Below are 23,656 nucleotides of genomic sequence, written 5' to 3'. Positions count from 1 at the left end.
ACTACATTGCTTCTCTACGTCACCTTATAAACTTCAAGGATACTCGGATGCAGACTGGGCTGGTGATACAGATGATTATGTCTCCACAAATGGTTATGTCATATATATTGGACGCAATCCTATTTCTTGGTCATCAAATAAGCAAAAAGGTGTGGCTCGCTCCTCCACTGAGGCTGAATATCGGGCTGTTGCGAATACGGCTGCGGAGGTGAGATGGTTATGTTCTTTATACACTGAACTACGCTTGAACCTACCTTCTACTCCAGTGATATATTGTGATAACGTTGGCGCTACGTATCTTTGTGCGAATCCTGTCTTCCACTCACGTATGAAGCATATTGCTCTTGACTATCATTTTGTTAGGAATCAGATTCAGTCCAACATGTTACGGGTTTCTCATGTATCTACACACGACCAGTTGGCTGATACACTTACCAAACCACTTCCGAGAGGGCAGTTTCAGCAAGCATGTTCCAAGATTGGAGTAATCCAGCTCCCTCCATCTTGAGGGGGCGTATAGAAGGATATGGTTAAGTAAATAGAATATAGGGATTATCTTGTAAATACTTTTTACCCTATGTCTCCTCTGTACTATATATTCTTGTAATTGGTCATTTGTTAATATTAAGAAACATTCAGAACCTATACAACATTCCCACACGCCAATGTTTGGTAGCCAGGGCTGGATAGTCTGAAAGAACATCAATGCTTTGGGAAATTGTAATTCCCAATATAGGGGAAGTGCAGAAATCTAGCCAGAAACCAAGCATCCAAGGCAGAACACCGAGTTTAAAACACAAGATGAATGTATCTTTAACTGACGGTAAAAACCATCTGCCTCTTGTTAGATATGTGTTTGGAAGCAGAGGAAAGACACTTCCAAGGTAAGCCAAGCAAACTGATGATATAACCATTTCACCCGCAGCCACTTCAGATGGATATTCCGCAATCCAACCATGTGGGAAACAGCGTAGAAGAAACAAGACACCTCGGCCAATCGAAAATGGTAAAAGAACGTTGAAAAAAGACCAATATATGTTGATGGCAAGAACCTGTAGAGACAAGAGAAAGAAGAAGAATCTGTTACTCGTGAAACATTAATCAACGTTAATCCGGAATAGCATGATTTTTTTCTTTTATGTAAGAGTAATTGACTATAGAGAGCAAAAGACTCACAGCAAAAGTGTTGTCATTCAAAAGGAAAAAAAAGCTTCTGATGGCTCCAAAGTGATGAAGCGGCGTGTTTCTAGGAACAAACACTAGTGGAAGAGGTCCCCTCTAAAAGATATGGAGAAATGGCAAGTGTAAGAGCTGATCATGCCACCAGTCGCACAGGATATGAAAATGATTTGCTAACAACAGCAAAATGCCAGTAACGTCTCTATCATTTAGAGCATTATCTAAGATGATCATAAGACGTAAAAACTCGGGGTGTATCCTTAAAAGCTCTTTCATGATTTCCACAAGAACAACCATAAAGGTGGTACTAAAGACTATCTCAGCAGTGTAAAACAGGCCAGGAAATTTCAAGGACAGTTCAAAAACAGTGTGGTTCACAAAGTCCTCCTTGTCACAAGGAAGAAGAGAAAAGCAATACGCGTTGAAAGGAATCATCAAGATCCAAGGAAGAATCCAAGCCATGAAACGTAGTGCTCGCAGTAGCAATCCCATTAAGAATTCGTGGTATGATAGTCTCTCTGGAGCGTTCTCGGAATAAACAGGAACAATTGAGTAGCGTCGCTTACAAATCTGCAGTAGAGAAAGAAAAAGAGAAAGAGAGACTTTTTAGAAGATTTATTCCTCAAATCACATAAAAAAAAAAGCAGTAAACTTTAAACCAAATTCGTTGCAGAAACAGAGTTTATGAAAAAAGGATATAAAGACCTCGCAATGGTTGCATTTACGGCGATTGAGCCAGAGAAAAAGACAATCTGAGTGGATGAACTTGAGAGAGCCTCGACACGCGCACGGATGTCTCAACGGATTGTCTGGTTCCTCCGGTGATTGGAAAATCCGACAAATGTCTAAAGCTTCGTTTTTTATGTCGGATACTTGTGTAGGAACAGCTTCGCCGTCGACGGAGCCAACGAGTTTGTCTTCCGACGGAGAGACCTCCATTTCCGGGAACAAGAAACCTTTGGATTGTATGTTTTGTATCTCTCTATCTCTCTGTATCTCTTTCTGCACTTCACTTTAGCGGTAAAAGAAGAAAAATGGCTCCCAAAGAGAAAAGGATATTACGTATTATATATGAAAAAGAATAAAAAAGGAAAAATGAACGAAACGTTTATGATTCGTCGAGTATGACGTATGGTTCTCTGTTTTCGACAGCTACAGATTGACTTCACTACGTTGCTTCCTCGGTAATTAATTTATGATCTTTACAGCTTGGGATTTTCTTCTTCTTCCATTTCCTCTGGTCATTTATGAGTTATGATCGATCTCACAGCAGGAGGAATCTACTACTACTACTTGTTCCATTTTTTCTTTTCTTCTTTCCTTTATAGTTTTCCACTTAAGTTTTCTAAGGTTTTCTTTCCCTTTCAGAGATCAAAAGCTAGACCTGATCTAAATAATAGTTTTAGTAACTAGAGAGGTTTTTGATTTTTAAGTGGGTTGTTGAAACAAGTTACCAAATACGAATGAGCTTTAAATTCAAGGCAGAAGTAGTGAGCTGGATTTCCCAAATAAAAAGTGAAAGGGTAAAAAAAATATATATATATATATATATATATATATAATTAGGCGCTATCTCATTGGCCAATTTTCTATATTTTTATAGGGTCAAAAACTGAATCTGTTCGATGATAAATACGAATTATACGAAAGAAAGTAAATAAATACCGTCTTTATTATTACACTAATACTACTAATACAGTGTGAAGTATTAAATCTGAGATGATAATGGTAAGGAAATGAGCGAGCATTTTTTTCTTTTTCTCTATAAAACCAAAATACAGCAGAGAGAAGTACAAAAAAAAAAAAAAAAAAAAAAATCCAAGAACAAGTACACCCAAAATCCAGCGATACACTGAACCCCAAAATTTCCTTTTTCCAAAGTACTGAACAATAGTATTGATCTTGTAGCACAAGTGAAATTAGCATCCAGAAAACGCAACAACAAAAGAAAAGAAAGATATCTTAGACATGTAACTATGTTTTGGAACTAACAAACCTACTTGAAAATTACCTATGGAAATATGGTTTGCGTGACCAAGAGGCCACATATGAGAATCACAGCGTACAAGCTAAAATCCATTAGAAGTGCTTCCATGATCTTCTTTACCATCATCACCGTCTCCAAAGCATTGCTCACTTGGTCTACTATACCCTGCCCGTTCATTACTGTCCCCGAGGCTGAGGACGCATCTCCACTATGACTCAGCAGAACGCGTCCAAGCACAATTGTCGCATCAGTTAAGATGAGCAAGAAAACAGGCCTGAAGCTTACTATGTTGACTAGGGAAGAGAACCCAAGATGAGATAGTATACAAACTAGTGCAATCGCAAGAGCTGAGAACATCCGTACGCATTCTGTAGCATCAATGGCCGCCCCAATGTGCTTTGGTTTGATGGTGTTCACATAACTAGCCAGAGGAATAAATGCTTGAGAAGCACCTAAATCTACCACTGACGGGTTTTGAGCACTTGTTGTTGTAGGAGTTGGTAGTATTGTTGTGTCCCTAGGATCTGAAGCAGAGGCTTCTGCCAATGTTTCAGCATACCTCTGAGGCTGAAGCGATTCTGCTCTGTTTTGATGGATGATATGATCTGCATTATCAACCACCACAGCATTGGGGATGTTTCCCTGTTGGCTAGTGAAAGCTGCAATTATCATCAAAATAAGTAAGTTACCCTCTGACTTTCTCTTACTATGCTCATAAGAGATTGGAATCAACAACATATAAATGATGCTAACATTTTGCCATGCTTATCCATGAAACTAATGACAGACATCCATCAATATCCTTGTTCAGAGTATAACACGTTAAGCAAGCAAAAAACACATACTTAAATAAGTGTATATAGCAGATAAATTGGTAACCTCTATAAGTAGGGCAGTGTAAAGGTAAGCCTCACGAAACATCAGAAATATGTTTCACAATCAGTGGGTTCTCTGACTGTGTATATTTACAACCCCTTGAGAATGATTTGCCCCGATCAAGCATTCTAGGAATATTTCTCCGTTCTAAATTTTGTGGTAAATACAAGGCAAGAAATATAAAAAAAACACAAGATAATTGAGCTTTCCAAACACAAGATAATTGAATCGCCCCTAGAAAGAATTCCACAGAATGGCTAATAAATTTCAAGGAGCGCAGTGACTTAAGCACAAGTAGAGAACAGTAAAATAAGATTCAGAATAAATACTAGTGCCTATGTTAAAATCTAATTTCTGCTAAAGTCAAGTAGGTTCCCCCTGAAAATCTGGATTAAGCAGCTTCACTGGCCATTAACTACTTCAATCAGAGGACACAATACACTAATATACATAAATGTGGGTACTGTACGTCTTATTCTTCTCTATAGATCTGCCTTATTTCAAACACCTTATGGCTCAAGCCGGGTTCTTAAACATTTCATACATGAAATTCCAATCTGTAACTAGGCAAAACACATAAAATTTGATTAAAGAAGCCTACTTGATAACTCCCTATGCTTCTACACATTACAGTAAGCGAAATTCAATTGACACAAACTTGCAGCACCTAGCTCAAAATAAAGGCATGGCTTATCTACTCATCACCCAATGCGAAATAACAAACGAGAAAAGAAAGATGCAACGCAAATACACTCATAAACAACAACGAAATCGAGCTTCGATACGAGCAATTATAATAATAATGCCCTAGAGAGAGAGAGAGAGAGAGAGCACCGATTTCTTGAGAATTAAGTATGTGATCAGGCGGGGGAATCGAGTCCGGTAAGGATTGGAGAAGAGAGTGGGAAAGGGAAGAAGAAGAAGAATCGGAAGGAGGAGGAACGCCGTTGATTTGACCAGTGATAAAGGCTAAACGATCAGATCCTCTTTCTAAGATCTTCCGCCTCCTTGCTTCTCTGCTGTTCGTCGCCATTGGCTCACCTGAATCTTTCGAGCGAAGAAAGGAACCAAACAAACAAATCCTCGATTCCAGAGCGACGACGCCGTGATATCCTTCGTGGTCAGCTCAGCTCGGCTCGGTCTTTTTTTTAAACGCGGATTTTAAATCACTTTTTTTTTTCATCAAACGCAAATCGTCATCAATAATTGGAGTAATGGCCTAATGGGCTTTATAACGGGCCTGTTTATGTCAATTGCCTCCAATTGTCCTATTGAAATTTGTAATATACTTCTCCAAAAAACTGCCATAAAACAAATACAATTTAAATTAAATGTACATCAGAAAAAATATAGGTGTTTAGGGTCAGTATATGAACAGTAGGGTTAATTAAAATTTCTTAAGCTCAAAAACCATTTTTAAAATTTCAGAATGGGAACCAAAATAAAACAAATGTTGACCAACCAAACTATCGATAACAAGAGGAATTAATTCTACAAATTTGATTGGACCAAGAGAATCAAAAGACAAAAGACAAGTACACAACTAGTTTTGGTCATGTGGCATCTGCAAAAAGTAAGTATTTAAATAAAAACAAGAGAGCGTTGCCTCCACGCGACCACCGAGAGAGAGAGAGAGAGAGAACCCCAATCCTTTTTAAAATTCAATCGCATCGCCCACAGTTTCTCACACCACTACGAACCTAAAGAGTCATCAGAAACCAGAGATAGAGAGAGAGAGAGATGCAATCGCTGCAGGAGAAGGCATCGGTGTTGAGCGGCGTCGATCAGGCTGAGGCTTTCGCCATCGACGAATCCAATCTGTTCGAAAAGCTCGGTCTTCAAACCTTCATCAATCTCTCCACCAATTTCTACACCAGGTTCTTTCAATTCCCTTTTCTAACTTCTCTATTCTATATGTTTCCTCTTGGTTATTTCTCTTCATATTCTTCGTTTAAACCTGGTTTAGCTTAGGAGACTGTGTTTTAAAGTGTGACTTTTTAGTATTCTCTCTACTTTCAAGTATCAAGTCCACTCTCTGCTTGTTCAAATGATATGAAATATTGGGAATTTTTTCTTTTTAGGATTTTGGCTGTTTTGACCAGTCTTATACCTTCTTCACTTAAAAAACTTTCAAGATTTTCGACAGTTCAAGTTCTATTTATAGACCTATGTTCTTAAAGGTTTTTTGTTGTTGTTGTTGTTGTTGATTCTTGGTCTTGAAATGGAGAGTAGGGTATACGATGACGAAGAAGAATGGTTTCGATCAATATTTTCTGACTCAAACAAAGATGATGCCATCCAGAACCAGTATGAGTTCTTCGTCCAGCGTATGGGAGGCCCTCCTTTGTACTCTCAAAGGAAAGGTTTGGCTTTTTCTTACCTTTTGATTCGTCTCCCCTAGCTTTGCGTTTTAACCGAAATGGCTGATTGCATTCATATGTTGTTCTCTGTGATTGGTTCTCTAGGTTGTATATGCTTTGACTAAGAAACCGCACATTAACTAACTCATTTGGTTTTTAGCCCTTTTGATGCTCACTTAGTACATAGACGCACTTGTATATGTATGAATGTGTCACAGTGGACATTAGGATACACATTTGCGCTTGCGCCTATGTGAGTTGGTTTTGACTAAATATGACTTGGCATCTCCCAAACTCATTGCTTACTTTTTGGCTGTTTGTTTATCTTGCCAATGTGTAGGTCATCCTGCTTTGATCGGACGTCACCGTCCATTTCCAGTGACCCATCAAGCTGCAGAGAGATGGCTACAACACATGCAAAACGCTCTGGACGATTCGCCTGACATTGACCAGGACTCAAAAATCAAAATGATGAAGTTCTTCAGGTAACACCAATCTTCTTCTCACTTGTCAGAGTCAGAAGTCTGTATAGTTAGATGAAAGTTTGATTGGGTGTTTTATTCACTTTAAACCTTATAATTCTAGAGATGTGAGCAAGCAGATTGTATCTGATTTGCTGCTATTGATCTGTTTCAGGCACACTGCGTTCTTCCTTGTGGCTGGAAACGATCTGAAGAATCAGGATGAGAAACCGAAGCATAAGCACCAATGTGCGTGTAAACACGCCGCGGCAAAACCAGCAGAAGAATAATTAACAGCAGATTCTTGTTTTACAGTACGTTTTATTCAATAGCACAGAAGAGATTCAACAAAATATTGGTATCTCCTGGAAAGCTATGTAAGAGAATAGAACTGGTTTTGGCTCTCTCTTTGCAAATTTGCAATGGCACTTCTTCATTAGATGATCTATAATAAAAGGGGATTTTGAAGTCAATACTTGCATAATTCATAAAGCGCGCCCAACGGCAACCCAAAAATTCATAAAGCAAAAAAAACAACTTTATGGTTCAAATTGAAAATTCGAGCGTGAATAACAAATAAAAATGGATTTTTTTAAGGAAAAATATAATAATAATACACAGATAGAGAGAGCTCCGTATACAAGGGAAATCAAAATTCAAACGCTACAGATTTTTGATACTCTACATCTGCTTCCAATTTGGGCGCACCTCACTTCCTCCGGCGCTGAAACCGCCGACTAGGGTTTTCTTTTTCAGATCTCCGGCGGTTGTTCTTCTTCCTCCGCCTATGGACTCGGATTCCTCTAAATCGCGGATTGATCAGGTCCGCTTCTCTCTCTTTCTCTCTGTTTCTTTGATAAATATGTCTCCACGCACTGTTGACGAGTGTCGATGTTTGAAGCTCTTCTTCCTCTTTGTGCGTAAATTCTCTATTGCTGCAACGTGTTGAAGTTTCTCACTTGTTGAACTTGACTCTGAAATCTGACCTATATCAATGCAAATCGATGAATTTTGTAGAGTCTTCCATTCATTGGATTGTTTGAGTAGACCGTAACCGCCTTTTGCTGGAATCTCGTAATTTTAGTTTTCCACTAAGACAGTAGAAAACTATCATTTATAAAGAAAGACGATATTTTTTTTTTCATGAACAAAGTTTCAAATTTGATATGGATTTTCCATGAATTAGGTTAAAAAAGAATTGTTTTTTGAAGATTTTTCTGAAGTCAAATTATGAACAGTGAGTTAGTTATGATGGAAGTGATGTGGGCCAAAAGAAGGAGTTTTTTTTTCTGATATTGAAGCTAAAGTATGTTTGTGCTGACCATTTTTTCTTATGTTGCTTGTCACTGTTCTACTAGTTTTATGTTTCGAAGAAGAGGAAACATTCTTCACCAAATTTGAAGTCTGGGAGAAATGAGAAAAATGTGAAGGTGACAGGAGAAAGGTCTCCTGGAGACAAAGGCACTTTGGACAATTACTTGAAAGCCTCTCTGGACGACAAAAGCACTACCAATAGTGGGTTGCAGGCAAGGCAAGAAGCGTTTACAAGAAAATTGGATTTGGAGGTTTCTGCTTCGTCTGTTCATGAAAATATATCCCTCCGCGTGCCTAAACCTGTAAGGGCCGCAACTTCTAATGGAGTTGAAGGGTGTTTGAACCAGAATGGATCTCAAATTTTTCATAAAGAAGGTGTTGCTATAACTGAAACTCATGCAACAGATGGTTTGCTCTGTTCTAGCCAGAAAGATAATTCAGACCTAAGAGACTTTACCACTGGTTTCTTGTCCTTGTATTGTAGGTAATGTGACTGTGCCGAATTTGTAATCTTTCCATTATCATGAAGGAGTTCGTTGGTGAAACATCCATTCTTTTATTTGTCTGACTAGTCAATAGCTCTTTTTTCTTTTGCAGTGGAATGCAGTCTATTATTGGTTCACCTCCACATCAGAAGGCATGTGAACTGAAGCGTCAAAGCAGCTCATCATCACTTGCCCAAGATACTAAAATTTCTCACAAGAGGCGCTGTGATTCCCAAATTATACCAGCTCTAGATGAACTTGCATATCCTCTGGGGAGTAAGCCTGAATCACTCGCTAGTGTTGCTGATAAAAGAGATAAATCTTTTTCAGACTCTACAAAGAAGGTAAAAGTGAAATCAGATGTAATTGTTACCTGTCCTCCTGCTATAGTGTTCCATCTAATATTATTTTATGTGTATATTCACAGATTCCGAGCAATGAACTTGTTGAAATTCCAATGGGCTTGAGAAAGTGTACCAAGGCACCAGAATCGTCTACTCATCTAAATGAATGCCACACTCCTGGATTAGCCATTAAATCATGTCCTGTTGGAACCCCAAAGTCAGGAAGTGGCAGCTCAATGTTCTCACCTGGAGATGCTTTCTGGAATGAAGCAATTCAAGTTGCTGACGGTTTGGCAATTCCAATTGAGAACTCTCGTTCCGTAGAAGTTAAAGATGGAGGTGAATATGGAACTATTCTTTCATGCAGCAACAAAACAGATCATTGCAGTGAAAAGTTAAAGAGGAGTTTAGATATAGATGAAAGCAGGGTAAAGGATAAAGAAGCCATTGGTTTTTCAAAGGTTGTAGAGAAGCATGGGAGAGATTTTAAGAAAGAAGTGTCGCCGCTTCCTGTCAAGAACCTTGAACTTTTGTTTCAAGATAAGAAAACAAATGGAGGTAACCGAGAGCGATTTACTTCATTTGATCAAAATAATAGTACTCTAGGAATCAGCAGGATCTCGGAATCTGTTTTTGTTGATGATAAAGGATGTGAAACTCTTGATATTGCAAATAATGTTGAGGCAAATAATATCTTGATAGGCAGGGTGTATCCAGAACCCGAAGAAAATAAAGATATATTGTGCGAGGAAAATCATCATGAAAGATCTGGTTCTATGATAGGCAACATTAGGAAATCAGTTGATTCTAGTGAATCTGAAGAAAGTCATACTCCTTCAAGCTCTCATCGTAACAAAGATGGTTTAAATCTTAGCACTTGGCTTCCCTCAGAAGTTTGCAGTGTATACAACAAGAAAGGAATATTTAAACTCTATCCTTGGCAGGTACATAACTGTTGGTTGATGTGTGGGTTGTTTTTTGTTGATTATATTTAGATACAGCTGATCATTATTTCTGATGTTCCTACTCCGTGATAAATTGATGTGTATTTGCTAACTTATTACAGTTAAATAGTGTAATCTCAGCTGAGAGCCTGCAGCTAGTATTCGTCATCCAGAATTAATTTTCTTTTCATGCTTTATTCCTTTCATGACATTTATCATATCTTGCAGTGGTTGTACATGCTATATATGTTGGTATTTGTGCTTCCTAAATAGTTTGTTGTTGATTACTGAGTGATTAAGAGAAAGTTTTTCTATTCTTTCTTGTATTCCTGTTTGTATGCATGCTATTGCTTCTGACGTCCTTTTCATTAGCTGAATACAAATTGTTAATTTTCTAGGTCGAGTGTCTTCAGGTTGATGGTGTTTTGCAGAAAAGGAATCTGGTATATTGTGCTTCTACAAGGTATCTTCATGGTTGACTATGAATCTGCCAATTCAAAGTTTCTTCTTTTCATACATTTTCTTCAGATCATGATAGCAGTATTATTAATCTCACTAGAAGGCTTCTATCTTTCAAGAATTTATGATCAATTTCAAAACCATGCTGTTTGCGCAGTGCTGGTAAAAGTTTTGTTGCGGAAGTCTTGATGCTACGTCGGGTCATAACAACTGGAAAAATGGCATTGCTTGTGCTACCTTATGTATCCATTTGCGCTGAGAAGGTTTCTTTTGTTTCTCCAAGTATCCTACACGTTTTATAATATTGCTTTTTGTAAGTTTAGGCGTATTTGCAATTGGGTGCAGGCAGAACACCTTGAGGCCCTTCTTGAACCACTTGGTAAGCATGTTCGTAGTTACTATGGAAATCAGGGTGGTGGAACACTTCCTAAAGACACTTCTGTGGCTGTCTGCACGATTGAGAAGGCCAACTCTTTGATAAATCGCTTGCTTGAAGAGGGTCGTTTGTCAGAACTTGGGATAATAGTTATAGATGAGCTACATATGGTATGGTTTTCGCATATCTCATATGCCTGGATCTCATATAAGCATATAACTGTCTGAGACCATCTTTAATTTTTATCCCTTTTTTTTTGTGTGCTCTATCTTCGTATAGTTGATAATGAATGCATTTAAAGGAATCTTCTACTCATGATTTATATAGGTGGGTGACCAACATAGGGGTTATCTTTTGGAACTTATGTTGACGAAACTTCGTTATGCTGCTGGTGAAGGCAGTTCAGAATCAAGTAGTGGTGAGAGTTCAGGGAATAGCAGTGGCAAGGCTGATCCTGCTCATGGCCTACAAATTGTGGGTATGAGTGCTACAATGCCGAATGTTGGAGCAGTTGCTGACTGGCTTCAAGTAAGAAAAAATCACAATTTCTGGCTTTAAGTATTTGTTAATTGATGTACGGACCTGCATGTCTGTGGGAATTACAAGAATATATATGGTATTTATCAAATTGCACAGAAATACTGTTCGTCATTGTTAATAAATTTTATGTTTCCTGCAAAGTGAAGACCTGTTTATCTCCAGATCTCTTAAATGGATGACGATAGTTTTTCAATATTTTTTTTTTCATCTATTGAAACTTTTTCTGAAGTTATTGTGGCTTTTTAACCATAAAATTTAATTTGTGTTTTACATGTTGAAAGGCAGCTTTATATCAAACAGAGTTCCGACCAGTTCCGCTAGAGGAGTATATTAAAGTTGGTAGCACTATTTACAATAAAAAGATGGAAATTGTGAGGACTATACCAAAAGCTGCTGATATGGGAGGAAAAGACCCGGACCATGTAGTTGAGCTTTGTAACGAGGTAATGGGCATTACGTGTCTTCTTATGTCTTGTTGTATAAATTCCTAATTTAGTACTTGCATTTTTTCATATCTTGTTCACATATAATATCACGATCCAGGTTGTTCAAGAAGGCAATTCAGTGCTGATATTTTGTTCGAGTCGAAAAGGATGCGAATCAACTGCTAGGCATATTTCAAAGTTCATTAAAAAGTTTCCCATAGACGTTGATGGTGAAAATAGTGAGTTTATGGATATCAGATCTGCTATTGATGCCCTGCAAAGGTCTCCGTCTGGAGTAGATCCTGTATTGGAAGAAACTCTTCCCTTTGGGGTTGCCTATCATCATGCTGGTCTTACAGTACGTTTACACATTCATCATAGATTTTTTCTTGACCTGGCCAGATTATATACTAGGATTGTGATTCTTTTCCTATTTACATGGGTAACAGTGAATTTTACGCATAGTGAATATCTCTTTCATTAGCACACTGGCCAACTAACTCTATTTATATTGCAGGTAGAAGAAAGAGAGATAGTTGAGACCTGTTACCGTAAGGGTCTCGTACGTGTCTTAACAGCTACATCCACTTTGGCGGCTGGGGTTAATCTGCCTGCAAGGAGGGTAATTTTTCGACAACCAATGATTGGCCGTGATTTTATTGACGGAACAAGGTACAAGCAAATGTCTGGGAGAGCTGGGCGGACTGGGATTGATACAAAAGGAGAAAGTGTAAGTCTAATTCTGTGACTCTGGAAGCTTCCTATTAAAATTTCTGTCTGGTTAAGACTGCATTGTGCAATTTCTGTAGACACATTGTTCACATACATTTTTTCTTGGTTGGATTGGTCGATATCCTAGGCTTTTGGTTCTTGTTCTGAGTTTTTTTTTTTTTTTTTTTTTTTTTTTTTTTTTCCAGGTGTTGATTTGCAAACCTAGAGAAGTCAAGCGAATAATGGCTCTTCTTAATGAAACCTGCCCACCACTGCAGTCTTGTTTATCTGAGGATAAAAATGGAATGACTCATGCAATTCTAGAAGTTGTGGCAGGTGGAATTGTTCAGAGTGCCAAAGATATTCATCGCTATGTTAGGTGTACACTTCTCAATTCTACAAAGCCTTTTCAAGATGTGGTCAAATCAGCTCAGGATTCGCTTCGGTGGCTGTGCCACAGGAAATTTCTTGAGTGGAATGAAGAGACAAAGTTATACACTACAACACCCCTTGGACGTGGATCTTTTGGCAGTTCACTCTGCCCCGAGGAGTCACTTGTAGTCAAATCTGACTCTCTATAACTGAAATTTCATTTATAGTGTTATGTAAGCATGCTTGACGTTCATGTAATTGGTGTTGCTGCAGATAGTTCTGGATGATCTTTTACGAGCACGTGAAGGACTAGTTATGGCATCTGATTTGCATTTGGTCTACTTAGTCACACCAATCAATGTTGGTGTTGAACCAAACTGGGAATTGTATTATGAACGGTTCATGGAACTGTCTCCTTTAGAGCAGGTAATGTTGTACTCTGATAATGTATGGCATAATTATATGTTGATATTCAGGAAGCATGTTGTTAGCTATCTTCTTCCTCTAAATTAACTGTTATTCTAGTTTTAAGTTTATTCTTCTTATTAAGCTTTTAGTGTTTTACAAAATAGTTTTGCATTCTCTTTCTCCTTCACTTCCGTTGTGGAAAGCTGAATTGCACCCTTCAAGTGTTTTGCAGCTTTCTGAATAGAACTATAGGAGTTAGGTTTTGTTATTTGGGAATGTAGTTTTTTTTCAGAAAATCTTTAGACGCTGATGCTGTTACTTTTTATCTCTCAATTTCAGTCTGTTGGCAATAGAGTTGGAGTGGTCGAACCTTTCCTGATGCGCATGGCACATGGTGCAACAGTTCGCACTAGAAACAGACCACATGATGTAAATAAAAATTTGCGTGGAGAATTTGACAATCGGCATGGTTCAACAAGCATGAAGACGCTTTCAGATGAACAAATGCTTCGAGTGTGCAAGCGATTTTTTGTTGCTCTTATTTTGTCAAAATTAGTTCAGGTCACCCTCCCCCCTTGCAGCTTGCATGATCACCTACGCTTCATGATATTTTGTTAAACTGCTTATTTAACTTACGTGTCCCTACTTGTTTTGACCCTTGCATAAATTTGTTTGTATCAAATTTCCTATTTTAAAAATGATGACGACGCTTGCCTTTGCATCAGAAGGCACGGTGATGACTGACTTCTAATAGCTAACTTGTTTGTTTTTGTATTTGAACTATGGAATGCAGGAAGCTTCTGTGACTGAGGTCTGTGAAGCCTTTAAAGTGGCTAGAGGTATGGTTCAAGCGCTACAGGAGAATGCTGGAAGGTTTTCTTCCATGGTTTCAGTGTTCTGTGAGAGGCTTGGATGGCATGATTTGGAAGGCTTAGTTGCCAAGTTCCAGAACCGTGTTTCATTTGGTGTCAGAGCTGAGATTGTCGAACTTACTAGCATTCCATATATAAAGGTATATTCAGCTTTCAGGAACTTGTAGCTAGGATATGAAGTGTGGTTGATAAATATGGTTTTTGGTGTTGAATAAAAAGGGTTCAAGAGCTAGGGCGTTGTACAAAGCTGGCTTGCGTACATCTCAATCGATAGCTGAAGCATCCATCCCTGAAATTGTCAAAGCTCTCTTTGAATCTTCAGCGTGGGGTGCAGAAGGTACATCAGTTTTCGTAGACAGTTTGAATTAATATTTTTGTTGCCTCATTGATCTCTACAGCTTAAATAAACATTGATTAGCTGAATATTTTGTCAGAAAGAATATTGTATTCTCTTTCATCTAATTTGCTCGGAGTTAATATGGTGTATCAGGTGCAGGACAAAAAAGGATGCACCTGGGATTAGCCAAGAAAATCAAGAATGGGGCACGCAAAATTGTTCTTGAGAAAGCAGAAGAGGCGAGGGCTGCTGCATTCTCTGCTTTTAAGTCACTCGGTTTGGATGTTCACGAGCTTTCAAAGCCCTTGCCATCTGCTCCTGCTAGGAGTCCCAGTGGACAAGAAACTACTGAAAAAGACATTTCTAGAGGCTCTGTTGGTCCCAATGAATTACAACATGTTCCAGGAAAATCAAGCACAGAGGAGCACATAGAATGTGAAAACTTTGATACCGATAATCACAGAGAAAAGCCAAGGAAAGTATTAGGTGCTACCTTAGGGGTTTCATCAGAAGTTAACTTGAACAGACGTCTTCCTAATTTTCAACCTATAGGAACTACAGTCGGCACTAATGGGCTTAATGCTGTTAGTATTCTTTCCAGTGATATTTTCCCTATCCCTGTTTACAATGACAGAGAGATAAAAACTAAGGACAATGTTGATCAGCATTTGACTAGGAATTCGCATATTCCTTTGAGTAATAAGGATGGTACAGGTGAAAAGGGTCCAATAACTGCAGGAAATATTAGTGGCGGATTTGATTCATTCCTGGAACTTTGGGAATCTGCTGGCGAATTTTTCTTCGATATCCACCATAATAAACTACAAGATTTGAATTCCCGCATCTCTTATGAGATACATGGAATTGCTGTCTGCTGGAATAGCTCCCCCGTATACTATGTCAATCTTAATAAAGATCTTCCCAACCTGGAATGTGTAGAAAAACAAAAGCTTATCGAGGATGCAGTTGTTGGAAAGAATGAGGTTTTTGCTACCCACAACATGTTTGATGTTATAAAATCTAGGTGGAACAGAATCAGTAAAATAATGGGCAATGTAAGTACGAGAAAGTTCACATGGAATTTGAAAGTCCAGATTCAGGTGCTTAAGAGTCCTGCTATATCAATCCAAAGATGCCCTCGCCTGAATCTTGCAGAAGGGATCATGGATCTTGAGTTGGTTGATGGATCTTGGCTAATGTTGCCTCCGCTTCGCATAAGCCACACCATTGACATGAGTATTGTGACATGGATTCTTTGGCCAGATGAGGAAAGACACTCATATCCAAACATTGATAAGGTATTCCAGATGTACTATTATTGGAACCAATATGGTATATATCATATGTGTCCTGATGATGGTGTTGAACAAGAAAAGCAACAAAGTTTAAATATCTTTTTATCTTTTATCATTTGTTGGTTTTCTATCATCCTACAAATTTAGCTTATAGGTAGTTCAGTATAGATGTTGCTGAAAAGTTGCTAAAACTGTTAATGTGATGTTAAAGGAAGTAAAGAAAAGACTATCCCCAGAGGCAGCTGAAGCTGCTAGTCGCAGTGGCAGGTGGAGGAATCAGATCCGAAGGGTTGCCCACAATGGCTGCTGCAGACGGGTTGCTCAAACGAGAGCCCTTTGTTCAGCTCTTTGGAAGATCCTTGTTTCTGAAGAACTTCTTGAAGCACTGACAACCACTGAAATGCCGCTGGTATATCTTCTTTAACTTGCTTTAACGAATAAGGATTATCTAAACTACACCAGCATCCCGCTAAATGATATGCTTACAGTTAAATATTTATGTGTACTTTCTCGAGCAGCCATCTGTGACTGGTTTTCCTTTTCAGAATTTTTTTAATTTGATGGTAAGTGTTTGCTACCGTACAGCTTCCTGAGGAATATCCTATGTGATAGAGCTAGGCAGACAATCTAAAGAAATTTCTAACTCCGATAAGTTTGTTGTTTTGCAGCAGCATAATGCTTTCATTCTGTGTTTCAGGTTAATGTCCTTGCAGACATGGAGCTTTGGGGTATAGGCGTCGATATAGAAGGATGCCTTGGGGCACGGAATATATTGCGGGATAAACTGCGGTCCCTCGAGAAGAAAGCATTTGAATTGGCTGGCATGACATTTTCGTTGCACAACCCAGCTGATATTGCAAATGTGTTGTTTGGACAGTTGAAGTTGCCCATACCGGAAAACCAATCTAAAGGGAAACTTCATCCAAGTACTGATAAGCACTGCTTGGATCTTTTAAGGTATTTCAGAGTACCAATTGCTTTTCCTTACATTGTGTTCTTTTTATTTCATCACAAAGGATAACAGACTTTTCAAGGTACTTTCAACAATAAATCATATAAATTCTGTTGTTATGGTATCGAGAATACATTTTCTTCCAGCTGTTATGATTCTATTTTAGTCTGACCTACATTGGAATACAACTTTGTCCCAGGAATGAGCATCCTGTTGTCCCAATTATCAAAGAACACCGCACTTTGGCAAAGCTCTTAAATTGTACACTTGGATCAATTTGTTCACTTGCTAAACTACGCTTGAGCACGCAAAGGTACACTTTGCATGGCCGCTGGCTTCAAACATCAACAGCAACTGGGCGGCTTTCCATAGAGGAGCCTAATCTCCAAGTATGACTTCTGCTATGTTTCCTTTTTCATTCTATCATGTATCTTAAAATCAATGACCATGTTACTTTTCTGCAGTCTGTTGAGCATGAAGTAGAGTTCTTATTGGATAAAAATGGAAAGGACGTAAATTCAAATGCTGATCGTTGCAAAATAAATGCACGTGATTTCTTTGTTCCTACTCAGGTAAATTTAAAATTTCTACGTGATTTCTACAAGTTTTTTGTCTTTGGCCTTCAAGCCAACAAGAAAACATATTTCTCAAAAAAAAAATTGTACGACTGAAAGCATTTATTTCCTCCAAAGCATTATTGTAGAGAGGTCAGTAGTTTGGGTCCTCCTGAGTTATTGGGCTAGTTACTTGAGGTTTAGGGGATTTCACATATGCATTTGAAAGGTATTGGAAGCATAGTTGCTAAGTCAAGATCATTTTATTATAAAGCTCATTCAGTGTGGAGGAATGAAGATGACAACAAAATCTCAGTAGGGTAGAACCATACGTACAGGCTCTTACTGGAAAAAGTGTTGAGTATGTCACAGCATCTTAGGTGCCATGTAGTTTCAATCACCCTAGCCATAACAGGTTTCTGGTTTTCTTGAAAGTTGAATTTAATGATGATTTTTTCCACCACAGGATAATTGGTTACTCTTGACGGCAGATTATTCACAGATAGAGTTGCGACTTATGGCACACTTTTCTAGAGATTCCTCGTTGGTTTCACAGCTTAGCCAGCCAGAAGGTGATGTCTTTACAATGATAGCTGCAAAATGGACTGGAAAAGTCAAGGATTCTGTTAGTCCACATGATAGAGATCAGACCAAAAGATTGATCTATGGAATCCTTTACGGAATGGGTGCAAATAGACTCGCAGAACAGCTTGAGTGCAGCTCAGATGAAGCCAAGGAGAAAATTAGAAGCTTTAAAAATTCTTTCCCTGCAGTCACCTCTTGGCTAAACGAAACAATTTCATTTTGCCAGGAAAAAGGGTGAGGATGTTACACTCTATTTCCCCTTCTTTTTTTTTTTAATGCAGTCTCATGTGTTCCTTGAAACTATAATATTTCTCATTATTTTATGTGATCAATAGGGAAGCTAGCTATATTTTCGTTATTTCTTGTTGAAACTAGAATTTTCAGCTTAGTAATTAATTGGGTTGTATAGAAATTATAATTGCCGAACATTTTAAAATGCAGATATATTCAGACTCTCAAGGGAAGAAGGCGGTTCTTGTCAAAAATAAAATTTGGGAATGCCAAAGAGAAATCTAAGGCTCAAAGGCAAGCTGTAAATTCCATGTGCCAGGTTTGATTTTGTTTCTTCCTTTCTTTCTCCCTAACGCTTAGTGATATCCTCTCACGTTTAGTAGACTGCTATTTACAAAATCCATCTATTTAGAGTGAAATAGTGTTCTCTTCCCTTTTCGCCGCTCTTTTGTTGGTTCTAATGGTTTTAAGAGTCCCAAACATTTTTGCTTTTCCGGGTTGTGGTTGTGTTCAGGGATCTGCTGCTGATATAATCAAGATTGCAATGATAAACATCTATTCTGCAATTACTGATGATGTCGATAGCGCAACATCTAGTCCTTCAACTGAAAGCAGGTTTCACATGTTAAAGGGACGATGTCGAATTCTTCTACAAGTGAGTTTTTCACTTTTTATTTATTTTGAGTTTTGTTTATTTCCAAATATGCAGTATCGTACTTACTTCTGCATGTAAAATTTTCATATTTTCTATCACTTATAATTGTGAGACATTGAAACGCAGGTACATGACGAACTTGTGCTGGAAGTTGATCCTTCTTATGTAAAAGAAGCTGCAACATTGCTACAAACCAGCATGGAAAATGCGGTTTCACTTGTAGGTATGTTGCTCATACTGTATACCAGGCTTCTTATAATGTGATGTACATATGTATTGACATAATAAATCCTATTCTGTATCAGTCCCTCTACATGTGAAACTAAAGGTTGGGAAAACATGGGGCTCCTTAGAACCGTTTCAGGCTGATTAAGTAAGACATGAGCAAATTTTCTATTAAGTCTTTAACTTCTAATCGAAGATCGTCGGATGGTTATGATGCATAAAAAAAGTTCCAACATCGATGGCTTGACTCGATGCTAAGCTCTGATTCATGTACATGAAGTGATGAAGAGAAATGATCTGACGGTCTTATTTGACATTCCTTGCCTGAAGCTTGAGACATGGAGATGGATATGACACATGATAAGAGTCGAAAATTCCAAAGGGAATTACTCTCTTGCTGTGTTCTCAGGCGGCTCTTCTTATCAAGCTTCGTAAGAAGAGTCTATGTAAAGTTGTAACCAAAAAGAGGTAACTTCAAAAGTTTTACTGACAGTGACTAAAAATCGTAGAAAGATTAGGCAAAGTAATTTCACTTTTTGAATGTAAATAGTATACCTACCATTTTTTTTTATATATGTAGTCATGGTTCCAAGGGAGTAAATATATGAGTTCATAATCTGCTCTGTATTTTCTTTTTTTTTATATAGAGTTGAATAATTTGGTATGTTTTTTAGAGTTTGACCCCAAGAAAAGGGTATTGGAGGAAGAAAAAGAAAAAAAAGAAAAAAAAGTGGAGAGAGAGAGAGAGACTAGGTCTGTAAAGGGGCCACTAGTTAGAAGCATCTTAACTAGGCCCATCCCGTGAACCTAATCTATCTATATCAATCCGGAGGATAACATTGCTGAAATTCTTTAGTGGGAGCCAGGGACAAAAAAAAAAGGCCCCTTACAAAACTTATGAAGAAGAGATGATGATATAAGTAAAAAACTAAAAACGCATAATTGTATTTATTATCATCAAGGGGATGTGAAGTGGTGGTAGTAGTTGCTCACGAGCGGCGTTGCAAGCCTGACTGAGTGATTTGCTCCGCTGTCTGACTAATTGTGTTTCCTTTCTTTTCTTTTTATAACACTTGAAAATAACAAAATATATAATCACAGGTGAGAAAGCGATAATACATTCTCGGCGTCAGAAGCTTACACTGCTCTATACGACAAAAACAAAATATGACTTACTTAACCATTACATCACATGCCCCCAATAGAGTCCTCTACCTGCTTCCTCCTCCTCCTCCTCCTCTGTGACTCACTAAAACTGTTAAAGCCTTCCCTCACCCAATCATAATCTTGCGTCCTTCCCCCCCAAAACGCCTTCGTTTTGATGTTCCTCTCTCCTGCTTCCCCGCCGGCCCCGGCTACTTCCCCGCCTCCCGCAGATTCCTTACCTTTGACGTCATCACCTCCAGCTCCTCCTTTGTCTCCTGTTTCCCCGCCATTTACCTCTCCTCCTCCGTTGCCTCCCCCACCGCCTCTCTTTGCTCCCACCGCTTCCCCACCGTCTCCTCCGGTTGTATCTCCTCCGGTAGAGTCTCCATCTCCACCGTCTCCTCCCGTAGTGTCTCCACCGTCTCCTCCGCTAGTGTCTCCACCGTCTCTTCCGGTAGAGTCTCCATCTCCACCGTCTCCTCAGGCCTCAGCTCCTTCCGGTTCACCGCCATTGCCCTTCCTTCCCGCCAAACCGTCTTCTCCGCCTTCTCCGCTTCCTACCGAGACATCACCGCCTGTTAAAACCATTTCCCCGCCACCTCCTTCACCTCCCTCCGTTTCAATCCCGCCGGTGAATACGGCTTCTCCTCCACCGCCGTCTCCTCCTCGTCGCCGTGGCCCTAAGCCTTCGCTTACTCCTCCCACCAGTTCTTCCCCACCAAAACCGTCTCCGTCTCTTCCGGAAACTTCTCCTCCACTTAAACCACCGCTCTCAACGACGCCATTCCCCTCTTCATCTACTCCGCCGCCGAAGAAGTCGCCGGCAGCTGCAACTCTTCCTTTCTTTGGGCCTACTGGCCCACTAACGGGGACAGTAGCACCACCTATTGGGCCCGTTATAGAGCCCAAGACAAGTCCCGGCGTATCAATATCTCCGGGAACGCCACAGCCACTTGTACCGAAGAGTCTGCCGGAGACGACGTCGTATCACCGCTCTTCCGCCGGATTCTTATTTGGTGGTGTAATCGTTGGAGCTCTTCTACTTGTTCTGTTGGGACTTCTCTTTGTCTTTTACAGAGCTACCAGAAATAGAAATAACAGCAACGACTCTTCTCATCATCAATCCAAAACTCCATCAAAAGGTATATATTATGTATTCAAATCATTTGCCATCAGAATTTCCGAAACAAGAAACTGAATCTTCTTTTCCATAAGCTTAGTGTCCTAACTGCTAAATACATAAACTTTGAGATCAATTTCAACATTAATGTTTCAGATTGTCACATAAATGTTATGTAATGTTAGGCTCTTTTTAAACTGTATCAGTTCAACATCATCGAGGCGGTAATGTTGGTCCAAACCAGGCACATATTATCACAATGCCACCTCCAATCCATGCTGCACCACCTAAATATTCATCTAGTGGAAGTCGTGGTACAAAGGAGAACAATGATGTTTCAATGCCATCTGGAATGTTCACCTATGAAGAACTTTCAGAGGCAACCGATGGGTTTTCTGAGGCGAATCTTTTGGGAGAAGGCGGTTTCGGTTACGTTCACAAAGGGATGCTGAAAAACGGGGTAGAAGTTGCGGTGAAGCAGTTGAAGATTGGGATCTTTCAAGGGGAAAGAGAATTCCAAGCTGAGGTTGACACAATCAGTAGGGTTCATCATAAGCACCTCGTTTCGTTGGTTGGTTATTGCGTTAATGGGGATAAAAGACTCTTGGTTTACGAGTTTGTTCCTAAAGATACGTTGGAGTTCCACTTACATGGTATATATATATATATATTATGACCCCTTTAAGGATTTGATATTGTCTTTAGAATCATTATGTTGAGTATTGTGGGAATATGTGTTGTAGGAAACAGAGGAACTGTGTTGGAGTGGGAAATGAGGCTCAGGATTGCTGTAGGAGCAGCAAAAGGATTAGCGTATCTTCATGAGGATTGTGAGTGTTATCTCCTTAAATGGGAATGAAAATGGCTTTTCTTTTTTATCGGTTTTCGACACTCATATTGATTTCTCGTGCTTGAAATGCAGGCAGTCCAACTATAATTCACCGTGATATCAAAGCAGCTAATATCCTTCTAGATTCCAAATATGAGGCAAAGGTGATCTACTCTTTAATCTTATCATTATTAAGAATGGTTCTCAGGATAAAATCCCACCAGAAATTTCTCAGTGACGTTTATTGAATCCGACTTTTTTTGTCATTTTTAACAAAATTACATGTAGCTTAGAGTTCCTGTTCTGTTTTGCTTCTTTCAGGTCTCTGACTTTGGACTAGCCAAGTTTTTTTCAGACACCAATTCATCATTCACTCATATCTCTACTCGAGTGGTAGGAACTTTCGGGTAAAACATCATCCATGGTTGATGTGTTATGTCATCTTAGATAATACTTTACCGTTTCAAGTTTCTTCCTTCTTGTATGGTAAATTCAAGATGAACAGATTTATTAATCAGTGATCACTAACGTCTTGTGCACCATTGAAACAGATATATGGCTCCAGAGTACGCGTCTAGTGGGAAAGTAACTGATAAATCAGATGTATATTCATTTGGGGTCGTGCTTCTAGAACTCATCACTGGACGTCCATCAATTTTTGCCAAAGATCCTACCACAAACCAGAGTTTAGTTGATTGGGTAAGTCAACATACATGATGATGTACCATCAGATTTTTTTTGGAGAAGTATACTTCCCAGTAACTGCAAGCTTGAAACTTCATTAGATTGTTATTTTTTTTTATATCCTTAGGCGAGGCCATTGCTTGCAAAAGCGATTTCTGGAGAAAATTTTGACCTTGTCGTAGACCAGAGGCTGGAAATGAATTATGACACCACTCAGATGGCAAACATGGCTGCTTGTGCTGCTGCTTGCATTCGCCAATCAGCTTGGCTTCGTCCCCGAATGAGCCAGGTTTGAGAGTAGTTTAAACACCTGTATTTTTCTATATATCTGAAATGAACAAGCCTAATTCATGGATATATTTGTATCACGAAAAAACTTGAATAGGTAGTACGTGCTCTTGAAGGTGAAGTGGCCTTAAGAAAAGTCGACGAGACAGGGAATAGCAGGACATATAGCTCTTCTGAAAACCCGAATGACATCACACCACGTTACGGAACAAGTAAGAGAAGATTCGACACTGGTTCAAGCGATGGTTACACTTCAGAATATGGAATCAACCCATCTCAGTCGAGCAGTGAACAACATGTGAGTACTTAGTTAAGGTTCCATCGGGTAAGTTTCACCAAAATTATTGGCTTATTAGGATACAATCATCAGGGGTTAACAAAAAAAGTGGTAAGAAATTAGGCTACTTCATTCATTTGTAGCTAAGGGTTATAAAGAACACTGCTTGTGTTCATTTGGTGATCGTTTATGTACAAATTTGTTGTAATATTGGGGCACAAGTTTAATTATTCTGAAATTTAACTTCTATTTCTCCTGTTTCCCGTTTTAACTCAATGATATAAATCCTAAACTTGGCTCGGTACTGCAAACCTTGTCTAGCACTCCAGCTTTATTAATTATATTAATTACTTTTACGTTCTAAT

General features: G+C 38.9%; 5 protein-coding genes across 8 annotated transcripts; 3 read left to right on the top strand and 2 right to left on the bottom strand.

Annotated features, from left to right (window-relative positions):
- Positions 1-687: 687 nt before the first annotated feature.
- Positions 688-2,210, bottom strand: LOC17878822 (probable E3 ubiquitin ligase SUD1). The gene is made up of 3 exons (XM_023779323.1): positions 1,885-2,210; positions 1,177-1,749; positions 688-1,052 (listed from the first exon to the last, which is right to left on the bottom strand). The coding sequence occupies exons 1-2, from the start codon at positions 2,116-2,118 to the stop codon at positions 1,279-1,281; spliced, it is 705 nt and encodes a 234-aa protein (XP_023635091.1). The 5' UTR covers positions 2,119-2,210; the 3' UTR covers positions 688-1,052; positions 1,177-1,278.
- An 809-nt stretch (positions 2,211-3,019) lies between these two features.
- On the bottom strand, positions 3,020-5,188 carry LOC17880958. The gene is made up of 2 exons (XM_006284227.2): positions 4,877-5,188; positions 3,020-3,825 (listed from the first exon to the last, which is right to left on the bottom strand). The coding sequence occupies exons 1-2, from the start codon at positions 5,073-5,075 to the stop codon at positions 3,191-3,193; spliced, it is 834 nt and encodes a 277-aa protein (XP_006284289.1). The 5' UTR covers positions 5,076-5,188; the 3' UTR covers positions 3,020-3,190.
- A 465-nt stretch (positions 5,189-5,653) lies between these two features.
- LOC17879081 (two-on-two hemoglobin-3) lies at positions 5,654-7,336 on the top strand. The gene is made up of 4 exons (XM_006282673.2): positions 5,654-5,919; positions 6,275-6,405; positions 6,743-6,887; positions 7,039-7,336. The coding sequence occupies exons 1-4, from the start codon at positions 5,783-5,785 to the stop codon at positions 7,151-7,153; spliced, it is 528 nt and encodes a 175-aa protein (XP_006282735.1). The 5' UTR covers positions 5,654-5,782; the 3' UTR covers positions 7,154-7,336.
- Positions 7,337-7,395: 59 nt separating this feature from the next.
- Positions 7,396-19,563, top strand: LOC17879569 (helicase and polymerase-containing protein TEBICHI). Of its 4 annotated transcripts, XM_023778445.1 has the most exons (28): positions 7,399-7,686; positions 8,222-8,661; positions 8,775-9,006; positions 9,090-9,564; positions 9,709-9,950; positions 10,349-10,413; positions 10,567-10,672; positions 10,755-10,955; positions 11,113-11,313; positions 11,607-11,768; positions 11,869-12,108; positions 12,268-12,480; positions 12,668-13,018; positions 13,107-13,259; positions 13,581-13,802; positions 14,035-14,253; positions 14,333-14,450; positions 14,604-15,748; positions 15,957-16,154; positions 16,264-16,308; positions 16,443-16,702; positions 16,897-17,086; positions 17,162-17,269; positions 17,718-18,070; positions 18,278-18,386; positions 18,582-18,722; positions 18,849-18,945; positions 19,028-19,563. In XM_023778445.1, exons 1-28 carry the CDS (start codon positions 7,651-7,653, stop codon positions 19,093-19,095), a joined length of 6,390 nt encoding a protein of 2,129 aa, XP_023634213.1. In that variant the 5' UTR covers positions 7,399-7,650; the 3' UTR covers positions 19,096-19,563. The 4 variants fall into 4 exon arrangements, with proteins under 4 accessions (XP_023634214.1, XP_023634213.1, XP_023634212.1 ...); XM_023778444.1 differs by having other exon boundaries at positions 9,090-9,950; XM_006282783.2 differs by lacking the exon at positions 16,264-16,308 and having other exon boundaries at positions 7,400-7,686; positions 9,090-9,950.
- Positions 19,564-19,927: 364 nt separating this feature from the next.
- On the top strand, positions 19,928-23,543 carry LOC17878793 (proline-rich receptor-like protein kinase PERK14). The gene is made up of 8 exons (XM_023779844.1): positions 19,928-21,235; positions 21,420-21,866; positions 21,957-22,043; positions 22,136-22,206; positions 22,364-22,449; positions 22,594-22,741; positions 22,854-23,015; positions 23,112-23,543. Exons 1-8 carry the CDS (start codon positions 20,269-20,271, stop codon positions 23,322-23,324), a joined length of 2,181 nt encoding a protein of 726 aa, XP_023635612.1. The 5' UTR covers positions 19,928-20,268; the 3' UTR covers positions 23,325-23,543.
- Positions 23,544-23,656: the final 113 nt, after the last annotated feature.

Source organism: Capsella rubella, unplaced genomic scaffold (genome assembly GCF_000375325.1).
Source record: "Capsella rubella cultivar Monte Gargano unplaced genomic scaffold, Caprub1_0 scaffold_7, whole genome shotgun sequence".
Lineage (NCBI taxonomy): Eukaryota > Viridiplantae > Streptophyta > Magnoliopsida > Brassicales > Brassicaceae > Capsella > Capsella rubella.
Note: the sequence above shows the minus strand (reverse complement) of the source record. Positions and strands in the feature narration are given on the sequence as shown.

Coding starts and splice junctions, on each gene's coding strand:
- LOC17879569 (XM_023778444.1), top strand. CDS start 7,651: ATGGACTCGGATTCCTCTAAATCGCGGATTGATCAG. Junction 7,687..8,221: donor CTAAATCGCGGATTGATCAG/GTCCGCTTCTCT, acceptor CTGTTCTACTAG/TTTTATGTTTCGAAGAAGAG. Junction 16,703..16,896: donor CACTGCTTGGATCTTTTAAG/GTATTTCAGAGT, acceptor ACTTTGTCCCAG/GAATGAGCATCCTGTTGTCC.
- LOC17880958 (XM_006284227.2), bottom strand. CDS start 5,075: ATGGCGACGAACAGCAGAGAAGCAAGGAGGCGGAAGATCTTAGAAAGA. Junction 3,826..4,876: donor ACTTAATTCTCAAGAAATCG/GTGCTCTCTCTC, acceptor TGATAATTGCAG/CTTTCACTAGCCAACAGGGA.
- LOC17878822 (XM_023779323.1), bottom strand. CDS start 2,118: ATGGAGGTCTCTCCGTCGGAAGACAAACTCGTTGGCTCCGTCGACGGC. Junction 1,750..1,884: donor GTAAATGCAACCATTGCGAG/GTCTTTATATCC, acceptor TCTCTACTGCAG/ATTTGTAAGCGACGCTACTC.
- LOC17878793 (XM_023779844.1), top strand. CDS start 20,269: ATGTTCCTCTCTCCTGCTTCCCCGCCGGCCCCGGCTACTTCCCCGCCT. Junction 22,207..22,363: donor ATTCCAAATATGAGGCAAAG/GTGATCTACTCT, acceptor TGCTTCTTTCAG/GTCTCTGACTTTGGACTAGC. Junction 22,450..22,593: donor CGAGTGGTAGGAACTTTCGG/GTAAAACATCAT, acceptor CCATTGAAACAG/ATATATGGCTCCAGAGTACG.
- LOC17879081 (XM_006282673.2), top strand. CDS start 5,783: ATGCAATCGCTGCAGGAGAAGGCATCGGTGTTGAGCGGCGTCGATCAG. Junction 6,406..6,742: donor TTTGTACTCTCAAAGGAAAG/GTTTGGCTTTTT, acceptor GCCAATGTGTAG/GTCATCCTGCTTTGATCGGA. Junction 6,888..7,038: donor AAAATGATGAAGTTCTTCAG/GTAACACCAATC, acceptor GATCTGTTTCAG/GCACACTGCGTTCTTCCTTG.